At 43.5% G+C, this 13,869-nt stretch overlaps 1 protein-coding gene across 1 annotated transcript; it reads right to left on the bottom strand.

Moving 5' to 3' along the window:
• Nucleotides 1-12,143: 12,143 nt before the first annotated feature.
• Nucleotides 12,144-13,334, bottom strand: LOC147991584 (uncharacterized). Its single transcript, XM_087538818.1, has one exon. The coding sequence runs from the start codon at nt 13,188-13,190 to the stop codon at nt 12,504-12,506; it is 687 nt and encodes a 228-aa protein (XP_087394944.1). The 5' UTR covers nt 13,191-13,334; the 3' UTR covers nt 12,144-12,503.
• Between the last annotated feature and the right edge of the window lie 535 nt (nt 13,335-13,869).

Genomic DNA, 13,869 nt, shown 5'->3' on the forward strand with positions numbered 1-13,869 from the left:
GGACTTGGTCCGTAACTTGAGGATTATCCTCATTGCTGCTCAGAAGAATTACGTCCTGGAAGCACCGCTGGGTGCCAGGCCTGCTGCTGGAGCAACACCAGATGTTATGAACGTCTGGCAGAGCAAAGCTGATGACTACTCGATAGTTCAGTGTGCCATGCTTTACGGCTTAGAATCGGGACTTCAACGACGTTTTGAACGTCATGGAGCATATGAGATGTTCCAGGAGTTGAAGTTAATATTTCAAGCAAATGCCCGAATTGAGAGATATGAAGTCTCCAATAAGTTCTATAGCTGCAAGATGGAGGAGAACAGTTCTGTCAGTGAGCATATACTCAAAATGTCTGGGTATAATAATCACTTGATTCAATTGGGAGTTAATCTTCCGGATGATTGCGTCATTGACAGAATTCTCCAATCACTGCCACCAAGCTACAAGAGCTTCGTGATGAACTATAATATGCAAGGGATGAACAAGACTATTCCCGAGCTCTTCGCAATGCTGAAAGCTGCGGAGGTAGAAATCAAAAAGGAGCATCAAGTGTTGATGGTTAACAAAACCACTAGTTTCAAGAAAAAGGGCAAAGGGAAGAAGAAGGGGAACTTCAAGAAGAACGGCAAGCAAGTTGCTGCTCAGGAGAAGAAACCCAAGTCTGGACCTAAGCCTGAAACTGAGTGCTTCTACTGCAAGCAGACTGGTCACTGGAAGCGGAACTGCCCCAAGTATTTGGCGGATAAGAAGGATGGCAAGGTGAACAAAGGTATATGTGATATACATGTTATTGATGTGTACCTTACTAGAGCTCGCAGTAGCACCTGGGTATTTGATACTGGTTCTGTTGCTAATATTTGCAACTCGAAACAGGGACTACGGAATAAGCGGGCACTGGCAAAGGACGAGGTGACGATGCGCGTGGGAAACGGTTCCAAAGTTGATGTGATCGCGGTCGGCACGCTACCTCTAAATCTACCTTCGGGATTAATATTAGACCTAAATAATTGTTATTTGGTGCCAGCGTTGAGCATGAACATTATATCTGGATCTTGTTTAATGCGAGACGGTTATTCATTTAAATCAGAGAATAATGGTTGTTCTATTTATATGAATAATATCTTTTATGGTCATGCACCCTTGAAGAGTGGTCTATTCTTATTAAATCTCGATAGTAGTAATACACATATTCATAATGTTGAAGCCAAAAGATGCAGAGTTGATAATGAAAGTGCAACTTATTTGTGGCACTGTCGTTTAGGTCATATCGGTATAAAGCGCATGAAGAAACTCCATACTGATGGACTTTTGGAACCACTTGATTATGAATCACTTGGTACTTGCGAACCGTGCCTCATGGGTAAGATGACTAAAACACCGTTCTCCGGTACTATGGAGAGAGCAACAGATTTGTTGGAAATCATACATACCGATGTATGTGGTCCGATGAATATTGAGGCTCGTGGCGGATATCGTTATTTTCTCACCTTCACAGATGATTTAAGCAGATATGGGTATATCTACTTAATGAAACATAAATCTGAAACATTTGAAAAGTTCAAAGAATTTCAGAGTGAAGTTGAAAATCATCGTAACAAGAAAATAAAGTTTTTACGATCTGATCGTGGAGGAGAATATTTGAGTTACGAGTTTGGTGTACATTTAAAAAACTGTGGGATAGTTTCGCAACTCACGCCACCCGGAATACCACAGCATAATGGTGTGTCCGAACATCGTAATCGTACTTTACTGGATATGGTGCGATCTATGATGTCTCTTACTGATTTACCGCTATCGTTTTGGGGTTATGCTCTAGAGACGGCCGCATTCACGTTAAATAGGGCACCATCAAAATCCGTTGAGACGATGCCTTATGAACTGTGGTTTGGCAAGAAACCAAAGTTGTCGTTTCTTAAAGTTTGGGGCTGCGATGCTTATGTGAAAAAGCTTCAACCTGATAAGCTCGAACCCAAATCGGAGAAATGTGTCTTCATAGGATACCCAAAGGAAACTGTTGGGTACACCTTCTATCACAGATCCGAAGGCAAACCATTCGTTGCCAAGAATGGATCCTTTCTAGAGAAGGAGTTTCTCTCGAAAGAAGTGAGTGGGAGGAAAGTAGAACTTGACGAGGTAACTGTACCTGCTCCCTTACTGGAAAGTAGTTCATCACAGAAAACTGTTTCAGTGACACCTACACCAGTTAGTGAGGAAGCCAATGATAATGATCATGAAACTTCAGATCAAGATACTACTGAACCTCGTAGATCAACCAGAGTAAGATCCGCACCAGAGTGGTGCGGTAATCCTGTTCTGGAAGTCATGCTACTAGATCATGATGAACCTACGAACTATGAAGAAGCGATGGTGAGCCCAGATTCCGAAAAGTGGCTTGAAGCCATGAAATCTGAGATGGGATCCATGTATGAGAACAAAGTATGGACTTTGGTTGACTTGCCCGATGATCGGCAAGCAATTGAGAATAAATGGATCTTTAAGAAGAAGACTGACGCTGATGGTAATGTTACTGTCTACAAAGCTCGACTTGCCGCAAAAGGTTTTCGGCAAGTTCAAGGAATTGACTACGATGAGACCTTCTCACCCGTAGCGATGCTTAAGTCCGTCCGAATCATGTTAGCGATTGCTGCATTTTATGATTATGAAATTTGGCAGATGGATGTCAAAACTGCATTCCTGAATGGATTTTGGAAGAAGAGTTGTATATGATGCAAACGGAAGGTTTTGTCGATCCAAAGGGAGCTAACAAAGTGTGCAAGCTCCAGCGATCCATTTATGGACTGGTGCAAGCCTCTCGGAGTTGGAATTAACGTTTTGATAGTGTGATCAAAGCATTTGGTTTTATACAGACTTTCGGAGAAGCCTGTATTTACAAGAAAGTGAGTGGGAGCTCAGTAGCATTTCTGATATTATATGTGGATGACATATTGCTGATTAGAAATGATATAGAATTTCTGGATAGCATAAAGGGATACTTGAATAAAAGTTTTTCAATGAAAGACCTCGGTGAAGCTGCTTACATATTAGGCATTAAGATCTATAGAGATAGATCAAGACGCTTAATTGGACTTTCACAAAGCACATACCTTGACAAAATTTTGAAGAAGTTTAAAATGGATCAAGCAAAGAAAGGATTCTTGCCTGTGTTACAAGGTGTGAAGTTGAATAAGACTCAATGCCCGACCACTGCAGAAGGTAGAGAGAATATGAAAGATGTTCCCTATGCATCAGCCATAGGATCTATCATGTATGCAATGCTGTGTACCAGACCTGATGTGTGCCTTGCTATAAGTTTAGCAGGGAGGTACCAAAGTAATCCAGGAGTGGATCACTGGACAGCGGTCAAGAACATCCTGAAATACCTGAAAAGGACTAAGGATATGTTTCTTGTATATGGAGGTGACAAAGAGCTCACCGTAAAAGGTTACGTTGATGCAAGCTTTGACACTGATCCGGATGATTCTAAATCGCAAACCGGATACGTGTTTACATTAAACGGTGGAGCTGTCAGTTGGTGCAGTTCTAATCAAAGCGTCGTAGCGGGATCTACATGTGAAGCGGAGTACATAGCTGCTTCGGAAGCAGCAAATGAAGGAGTCTGGATGAAGGAGTTCATATCCGATCTAGGTGTCATACCTAATGCATCGGGTCCAATGAAAATCTTTTGTGACAATACTGGTGCAATTGCCTTGGCAAAGGAATCCAGATTTCACAAAAGGACCAAACACATCAAGAGACGCTTCAACTCCATCCGGGATCTAGTCCAGGTGGGAGACATAGAGATTTGCAAGATACATACGGATCTGAATGTTGCAGACCCGTTGACTAAGCCTCTTCCACGAGCAAAACATGATCAGCACCAAAGCTCCATGGGTGTTAGAATCATTACAGTGTAATCTAGATTATTGACTCTAGTGCAAGTGGGAGACTGAAGGAAATATGCCCTAGAGGCAATAATAAAGTTATTATTTATTTCCTTATAATCATGATAAATGTTTATTATTCATGCTAGAATTGTATTAACCTGAAACATAATACATGTGTGAATACATAGACAAACAAAGTGTCACTAGTATGCCTCTACTTGACTAGCTCGTTAATCAAAGATGGTTATGTTTCCTAACCATGAACAATGAGTTGTTATTTGATTAACGAGGTCACATCATTAGTTGAATGATCTGATTGACATGACCCATCCCATTAGCTTAGCACCCGATCGTTTAGTATGTTGCTATTGCTTTCTCCATGACTTATACATGTTCCTATGACTATGAGATTATGCAACTCCCGTTTGCCGGAGGAACACTTTGGGTGCTACCAAACATCACAACGTAACTCGGTGATTATATAGGAGCATTACAGGTGTCTCCAAAGGTAGATGTTGGGTTGGCGTATTTCGAGATTAGGATTTGTCACTCCGATTGTCGGAGAGGTATCTCTGGGCCCTCTCGGTAATACACATCACATAAGCCTTGCAAGCATTACAACTAATATGTTAGTTGTGAGATGATGTATTACGGAACGAGTAAAGAGACTTGCCGGTAACGAGATTGAACTAGGTATTGGATACTGACGATCGAATCTCGGGCAAGTAACATACCGATGACAAAGGGAACAACGTATGTTGTTATGCGGTCTGACCGATAAAGATCTTCGTAGAATATGTAGGAGCCAATATGGGCATCCAGGTCCCGCTATTGGTTATTGACCGGAGACGTGTCTCGGTCATGTCTACATTGTTCTTGAACCCGTAGGGTCCGCACGCTTAAGGTTACGATGACAGTTTCATTATGAGTTTATGCATTTTGATGTACCGAAGGTTGTTCGGAGTCCCGGATGTGATCACGGACATGACGAGGAGTCTCGAAATGATCGAGACGTAAAGATTGATATATTGGAAGCCTATATTTGGATATCGGAAGTGTTCCGGGTGAAATCGGGATTTTACCGGGTTACCGGGAGGTTACCGGAACCCCCCGGGAGCCATATGGGCCTTCATGGGCCTTAGTGGAAAGGTGAAAGGGCTGCCCACAAGGGCTGCGCGCCTCCCCCCTGCCCCTAGTCCTATTAGGACTAGGAGAGGTGGCCGGCCACCCTTCTCCCTCTTTCCCCCTTTGGGGAATCCTAGTTGGAATAGGATTGGGGGGGGGGGAGTCCTACTCCCGGAAGGAGTAGGACTCCTCCTGCGCCCTCTCCTCCTGGCCGGCGCCCCCTCCCCCCTTGGCTCCTTTATATACTGAGGTAGAGGCACCCCAAAGACACACAAGTTGATCCTTGAGATCTATTCCTTAGCCGTGTGCGGTGCCCCCTGCCACCATATACCTCGATAATACTGTAGCGGAGTTTAGGCGAAGCCCTGCTGCTGTAGTACATCAAGATCGTCACCACGCCGTCGTGCTGACGAAACTCTTCCCCGACACTTTGCTGGATCGGAGTCCGGGGATCGTCATCGAGCTGAACGTGTGCTCGAACTCGGAGGTGCCGTAGTTTCGGTGCTTGATCGGTTGGATCGTGAAGACGTACGACTACTTCCTCTACGTCGTGTCAGCGCTTCCGCAGTCGGTCTGCGTTGGGTACGTAGACAACACTCTCCCCCTCGTTGCTATGCATCACATGATCTTGCGTGTGCGTAGGAAATTTTTTGAAATTACTACGGAACCCAACGATTACTACCCCGTCTAACTCTGTCACGTGCAAGATTCCAACTGGGTGAAACAATAGGCTGATTTGGAGTGGGAGTGACATGATCATCATTAACGACGGGTTCATCATGTGCATCAACAATTTCATTACGAGATATATCACCTGAATCAATAACATACTCCACCTGAACAGTAGGCTGCTGAATAGGAGTCTGTTGTTCACTCTCAATAGGAACATTAGTAGATGAAACATCATGTAACATAGCAGATTCATTAAAGATAACATTTCTGCTAATAACAACCTTCTGGGTTTCAGGATTCCATAATTTAAAACCTTTAACACCAGACTTATAACCAAGAAAGATGCACTTAACAGCCCTAGGCTCCAATTTTCCATTATCAACATGAGCATAAGCAGTGCAACCAAAAACTCTCAACTGTGAATAATCAGCAGGTGAACCAGACCATACCTCAATTGGAGTTTTCTTATTAAGAGCAATAGATGGTGAACGATTAATGAGATAACAAGCAGTGGAAGCGGCCTCAGCCCAAAAACGCCTATGCAAACCTGCATTGAACAACATGCAACGGGCTCTGAAAATAATGGTCATATTCATACGCTCAGCAACACCGTTTTGTTGAGGGGTATAAGGAACGGTGTAGTGTCTGACAATGCCTTCAGACTTGCAATAATTCTTAAATTGCTTAGAACAGAATTCCATACCATTATCAGTGCGAAGTATTTTTACCTTCTTTTCAGTTTGTCTCTCAATCATAATCTTCCACTCCTTAAAAGCTGAGAATGCTTCATATTTATGCTTCAAGAAATAAGGCCAAACTTTTCTCGAATAATCATCAATAATAGTCAACATGTAACTAGCACCACTTAGTGACTTTCTGCGAGATGGTCCCCATAAATCAGAATGAACATAATCAAGAATACCTTCAGTTGTATGAACCGAAGTGTTGAACTTCACCCTCTTGTGTTTGCCGAAGATACAATGCTCACAAAATTTCAATTTACCAGGTTCATATCCATCAAGAAGACCTCTCTTATTTAACTCTGCTAAACCAAGTTCACTCATATGTCCAAGACGCATATGCCAAAGATTAGCAGCATCACAATCAGAATCCTTTGAAACAACTGGAGTAGCGTTACCTGAAACTATAGAACCTTGAAGGTAATAAAGACCATTGGTCAAACTTAAGTCACCTTTCATCACAACAAGGGAACCTTCGGTGACTTTCAAAACACTATCTCCACCTGAATACTTGTATCCCTTTGCATCAAGGGCACTCATAGAAATAAGATTTCTCTTCATCTTCGGAATATACCGAACATCTGTCAAAGTTCTGATTATGCCATCAAACATCTTGATTCGAATAGAACCTATGCCTTCAATCTTGCATGGTGAATTATCAAAACCCAAAACGGAACCAACAGAAGTAGTGGAATCAAAAGTATTAAACCAATCTCTATGCGGGCACATATGAAAAGTACATGCAGTATCAAGTACCCACTCATCATTGGTCTCGGCACATCCAGCAATAACGACAAGAGCATCATCGGAACTATCATCACGAGCAACGTTAGCAGAATTTTCACCTTGTTTGTAGCTAGATCGAATATAATCTCCTTAAATTCTGAAATATGATTCAAAACATTACCTCCCTCAGGTAACCTGTGCAGGAATAATTTTTTGCTTCAGATGCATCTTGCTGGTGAGATCTTTAGTCATGCAAATCCCTTCCAGCTTTAACCATAGAGCGGCGGCAGTTTTCTCGTTCAAAACTTCCTGCAAAATATTATTATGCAAATGGAGTTGAATTTGTGACAAAGCCTTACAATCAATTCTTTTTTCCTCATCAGTCCAGTCCTGAATCCTTTGCTTCCCAAACTATCCAGTGCTTCATCATAGTCGGACTGTGTCAACAACGCCCGCATCTTGACTTGCCATAGGGTAAACCTTGTGTCACGGTCCAGCAGCGGAAGATCGTACTTCATGGGTGCCATGAGTCGATAAAACTGTATACACAAAGTAGTACAAGCCGGTAGAAAATTCTTTACATAATTTAATTAATGCAGATCAAATGGATAGTAGGATAAATAGCACCTGGCAGTGGATGTAGCAATTGAAAATCCAGACTGTAGCTTCACGTGACAAATAGTACCAGTAGCGGGGTATCTAGTACTAGCTCTTGATCAGAGAGGATTAAAGAAAACGAATCTGGACTTGGTGGCTTCACGTGAACAGTACTCAAACTAGTACTCCACACGGCTTGGTAGATGAACGTGGCTTGGGTCTCCACACTAGGAACCGATGGCTGGTTAGATCGCTTGCCGCCGAATCCTCGGGACTTGATGCAACAGAGAGCGCCAGGTACGCGAGCGGAGCAAAAAAAAACAATCACACGGATCGGGGGAACCTGCAATTTTTAAGGATCGCGGAGGCGGCTTGCAGACGGAATCGACTTCCTATCGGTCTCGGCGAAATCGATCCGACTTCGGATCGCCTGGTCACGCGCGGGCGGCGGCGCACGCAACCCTAATCTTCCAGTCTCAATCTCGTATCTGTAACTTGGCTCTGTATACCACTTGTTAGATAATAACGAGAAATAAACGAGACAAAGAGACACGGATTTTTACATGAAAACCTTTGCGGGAGAAAATCACGGACGCACAAATGCGCAATCACTATAAGGAGGTATTACAAGCACGAGACGACAGGCCGTCTGTGGTGCGACTACATAGGGTATATATGAGGGGCAACACATAGGAGTCCTTGTAGGACAAGTAAACGAGTTGTACTCGTACGCGTCGGTACCAACGCAACCCACACCGTATGTACCACGTCTAGTCTAATACGGTACTAGAATTTGGATCACAATTTAACATATGCTGTGAAAAGTTAAGCTTTGCTGTGAACATTATGAATCTTCTTTCTAGGCCGAGTAGTTGTATCAAAACTGAGTTAGATTTACACTCTACTCTAAACATGATAACCCCACGAGCAGAACTGTTTAACTAATTGACCAAACGCTTCTTTTCTTATCACTTTTGTATAAGCTGATGGTGACAGTTCCTGTGAGCATTGGCAAGAATCTCATATGCTCCATGTCTACCTTTGGTGTCTAGATGAAGTACCTAGCCTCAGTTTGCTGCATCAGAATTGCTGAAAAACTGGCTGCTGTCATATTGCCTAATTTTTTCTTAATAATTGAGAGAGCTTGCCGATTCCAACCTAGCTCGGCATTGAGATGGAATACTCACCACTAGTCAATTTATTACAGAGTTGAGAGCCGATAGCTGAACAGTCGTGAGGGGACAATGTGCACGCCATGTAGAAGAACATTCCAGAACATTCTTGAGTCATTGCGCATATAACTACTCCCTCCGTTCTGATTTACTCGTCATGGTTTTAGTTTAAATTTAAACTAAAACCACGACAAGTAAATCGGAACGGAGGGAGTACATACCAAGTATTGTTTTACTGTGCGTAGGGAACACGCGGGCAAATGTTATGAACGGGCCTTGTAGGAAAGGTGCGAAGCCTCTACTAATCTCGTACTCCCTCGGAATCTAAATATTTGAACTGCAAAAACGTCTTATATTTAAATACAAAGGAAGAAGAAAGCAAATGCAATATACATACGCAGGTACCCGCGTAGCATAAACATGATGCAGTCAATATGCGTGAGCACTCAAACTTATTCTTTCTCCGGGATTGGAAAGAAAGGGCAACTTGTGGGAAACATATGTCAAACACTGAACTTGTTCTTTCTCTAGGACTGGAAAAAAGGCCCTTAAAAGTCGTGACATTCGGCGAGCAATGTAGTGGTAGTAGTACCAGCAAGTGATTGAAAATTTTATTCGTATTCGAAGCACAGATTAATTAAGAAGCAGTTGAATTTTCGCGGCACCGAAACTTAGCGGGGTGCCTAGTTCCTAGTATTAATCCCATCTGTCTGTCCTTGTTTATGCAAAATTTAGCTAAAGCGTGTCTTCGGATCCTTTAGTCCCCTTGTCCCTCCCTGACACTCCCTCCCTTACACCATCAGCGGCATATAAGCTTTTGTGTTTAAAGCGTAGAATGTGCGATCACTTGAAGAGAAGGTGGACACATTCAAAGCTTGATAGGCGCACAGAAAGGTTCCGGCCATTGTTTAGCTCGCTCGGCTTAAAAGGCGCTCGAGTTGAGTTGACATCATTAGGCCCTGGTTAACCTTTGAAGGGGTAGGTGAGTAGCTAGCTCGGTTCCCTTTGGGTTTTTAGGGGACAAAACAGCTTCCTAGCTAGCTAAAAATATACTCCACGGTCTTTTTTACTCTGCATATTAAATTAGCATCAAGTCAAACTTTGCAAAATTTGATCAAATTTATCTTAAAAAGTATCAACATCTACAATAGCAAATATATACTATGAAACTACATTTTGTAGTGAACCAAACAATATTGATTTGACTTTGTAAGTGTTGATACATTTCTCTATAAGTTTGGTCAAAATAAAGATAATTTGACTTCAGACAAAACTTATATGTAGACTAAAAAGGACCGGAGGGAGTACTCCTTCCATTCCAATGAACAAGATGCGCATCCAATTCAAAATCCAGTTTGACCACCAAATGTGGATTATATGTGATAAAAAATATACTGTTGAATTCGTATTGAAAAGAAGTTTTCAGTGGTATAATATTTAGAATACAAAAATATTTATTATTGGTATGATTTATGGTCAAACTTGGATTTTGGAAAGCGTACACGCCTTATTTACTATTGGAGGGCAATCATGTTGCTTGGTGTTGCCAACTTGTTATCCGGGCTATGGTTTCGAGCTCCAAATCAGTGGGCTGCTAGGTGAATGACTTTTTTTTTGAGAAACACACTACGTGCATTTCTGCTAGAAATTCTGATCTGCAAACATATCTGGTGTTTATGAATTCTCTCTTAAAAAATCTCTGGTGTCTGTAATTTTCCACTGGAAAGGAGAGAGTGTCTTTGGCCTCTACATCAAACGATACTAGTACCATGGAATTTATTGTAAATTTCCAATCACCTTGGCCCAACTAACTTTCCGAGATCTATGACCTCATGTCTGTCATCAGCTGCTAAATTTTCTTCACAAAATAAAGCCAAAAAATGTATGCTAGAGCAAAGTGATTCGGCACTATAGGTGTCAAATTACTGGGAGACGAATATGACGACGTCAAATGTCAAAGGAAGCTATCTGAACATGAACGGATAGGGGGACCATTCTGATGCCATCTCTGCTGGAACAACATTGCCCAGCCATTTTTTCAGCCCCAAAAAAGTTATAAGCGTATTATTTTACTTAGAAAGGCAAAGGCAGGCAATTGCCTGAATATGCCTTGACTTAAGATATGTAAAGCATGTATAGGTTGGTACCACAAAACTAACCCTAGATACTCCTAACAATGCAAATTTAAGTTGGAATCAGTCATTTATGGGCATATGGGCTTATGTTCCTCAAATTAATTACGGATGCAACTACCTCGCCCGTCCAAATTATGCTGGCTGCACAAGTACAAGGTCAGATATATCACTAACAAAAAGAACGTTAGGAAATATATTCTTTGGCGAAAGTGGGTTGACAAAAATCTTGAAGCTCGGCTTCTCTCACACACACACGCATTGTAGGCATGTTTATTTTATTTATTTATTTTAAGTGTTCTTCATTCTTCTTCTGGCTTAGGCGCTCACACCCTCCTTTATTTTTATGCAAGATCGATGTAGAGGTCATTGCTAACAAGTTATATTTTAATATGGGGGCTGACCATAGCCGAAGAAGTCGTGCTCCTGCATGGTTGAAGACATGCTTCAAGAATTAAGTTTCTGTTCAAAATTACTAAGATCACATGCTTATGAACTCATTCTAGCGGATCGACCCATCCTCGTTACTCAGGTTTATCGCCCCCCCCCCCCCCCCCCCCCGCCTCGCATTTTGTGTTAGAGTTTGATCTTAGATTTGACTAACAAATGTAAGTTGTATCTCACAAAATATATATATTATTGGATTTTTTCGAGCAAACTGCAGTAGCTCTGCCTTTTCATATAGAAGAAGGGAATTTACTAGTTAATAAGAAAAACTTACCGAGAACCGTTTGGATTTGTATTCAAAAGAAGTTTACAATGGTATTGTTTTTGTGGTGTATAACTTACATTTTGCAAGTTAAATCTAAGGTCAAAGTTTGATTCAAAATTACATGATGCCTAATAAACCCGGACAGAGGGAGTAACATCCTAGCTATAGGAAGGAAAAATGGCCCAGCGCAACCCTTCACGCCATGTAAGTGTTCTCCTACTCAAAAGGGAAGAACATCACTCCAAAATTCCAACGACATAGAATCAGGTGCATATATATCTACTGTTTATTCATGTATACGAGCCTATGCTGCCAGAGGCAACCGTAGCTCATCATACAATTAATCCCACATAGCACGGGAAACAACACAAAGCCCATCATGCGGTAAAATCGCTAAAAAATACTTCAACTCCCAAACATTCTGATTTCATTTGACATCGTACACGTTCGTGTCTTCTGTATGTGGGCAATATTTCATGACACTATTTTGTACTCTGGGAGTAACAACAGAAAAGTCAGAAACGATGCTACAAAAAAGTGAACTGCAGATACCGTGCAATGTAGACTTTTGAGTTAATACAACACCAGGAAACATAATCTACATATCATATATTCATATCTGTTGCAATGTAGACCAGCTGAATAGTCGTTCTGACCAATATCTTTCAGGCTGCAAATTTGATGTTGAAAGCTTCATTAATTCAGCGGGAAATCCATCAGTACTACTACTAGTCGGCGAATCCGTTTCAGTTCAGGTGATGGCCACCCAGAACGCGGCCGCCTGCTCCGGCTCCCATTTCCCGCCGCGCCTTGCCGCCGTCGCGCCACCTTCCGCCTCCACGCACCGCCCACCGCGCGCGTACTTTGCGACGACGTGTGCGTCCTCCGGCCGCTGACGCAGACCAGCCTCGTGTTCCTCTGCTTCCTGCGATTCCTGTTGGCTGCACTTGGCGGCATTGCACTTGCAGGCGGCGCAGGGGAGGAAGCGGAGGCGGAGACGCCCGCCGCTCCGCTCGGCCTCCATCCCGGCCATCCGCACCGCGTACACTTCCAGCCGCCCGTCGCGCCGCTCGTGGACCATGCGCATGCGGGTCGCGCCGGCCGCCAGCGTCGTCAGCGGCGGGGGCAGCACGCGCGCCCTCCGCTCCATCGGCTCCGCTTTCGTCTCCTCCTCCTCCTGCTCCCAGGCATGCCTCTTCCTCGCCATGCCCACGTCGACATCGGCGGCGGCTGTGTCGACGCCGCCGGTCTCGCACCCGAGCGCCTCGGTGCACATCTCTAGGTTCCTCTTGACCCCGTACGCCGGCTGCTTCTTCTTGGCAGCGGCCGGTAGCACCGGGACACGCTGGCATTTCAAAGGTTCTTGCACACCGTACAGGCAGCCCCAGGCACCGGCGGCGGGGAGTTGCGGTGGTGAGTCGAGCACGGAGTTAGTCATGGCGAAATGCAGATAGCCGGATACCGCAGATAGAGTGTCGAGCAGTGGAGATGGATTTGATCGGCGAGTGGAGGACGGAGGAGGTTCCACCACAAGAACAAGAGTGTCAGAGTGGACTGGACGAAGCTCTGTGTGTGTGTTTATGTGGGAAAATACAGAGCCGGTGGCACTAGTTTATATAGGCCGCGGTCGTGTGGCAGGCAGGGGCAAAGATTCTTCCAAATGGTGTTGCTCACGGTAATGGACTCTTGGTGGCTCTCCGACTCCGATTCCATTTCGATCACAGTGGAAGTGGAAACTTGTAGAGTCGGAATGGCCGAACGGATGCACTAGCGGCATATCACGTCCAGTAAAAGCTCCTATATGTAATGTAATTAGATGGCAGTGTTAAGCTGTATAGTTTTTTCTTATTTTACCAATTAGGCTATGAATTTATATTAAAAACTTGGAAAACTCTTTATTTTGCCTGATCCACGCACCCCGCATCAACCGCCTCGTTTGGTTGGACATTGTATCCTTCGACAAGCTAAGGTCTGCCTGGACCAAAGCCCCGGAAAGAAACCAGCCTTGTGTAGATCGGAAATTTTAAAACCGAACCATCTCCTCAACAAAGCTTTGGCCAGCTTCACAATGGCAATGGAGAGAGCGTCGTTGCGATGGAGAAGGAACACAAACGAAT

This window comes from Triticum urartu, chromosome 1A (genome assembly GCF_056163025.1).
Source record: "Triticum urartu cultivar PI428250 chromosome 1A, HENAU_Tu73, whole genome shotgun sequence".
NCBI classification, from domain to species: domain Eukaryota; kingdom Viridiplantae; phylum Streptophyta; class Magnoliopsida; order Poales; family Poaceae; genus Triticum; species Triticum urartu.

Bases quoted from the DNA above. Each gene is read 5' to 3' on its own strand.
- LOC147991584 (XM_087538818.1), bottom strand. From the start codon at position 13,190: ATGACTAACTCCGTGCTCGACTCACCACCGCAACTCCCCGCCGCCGGT.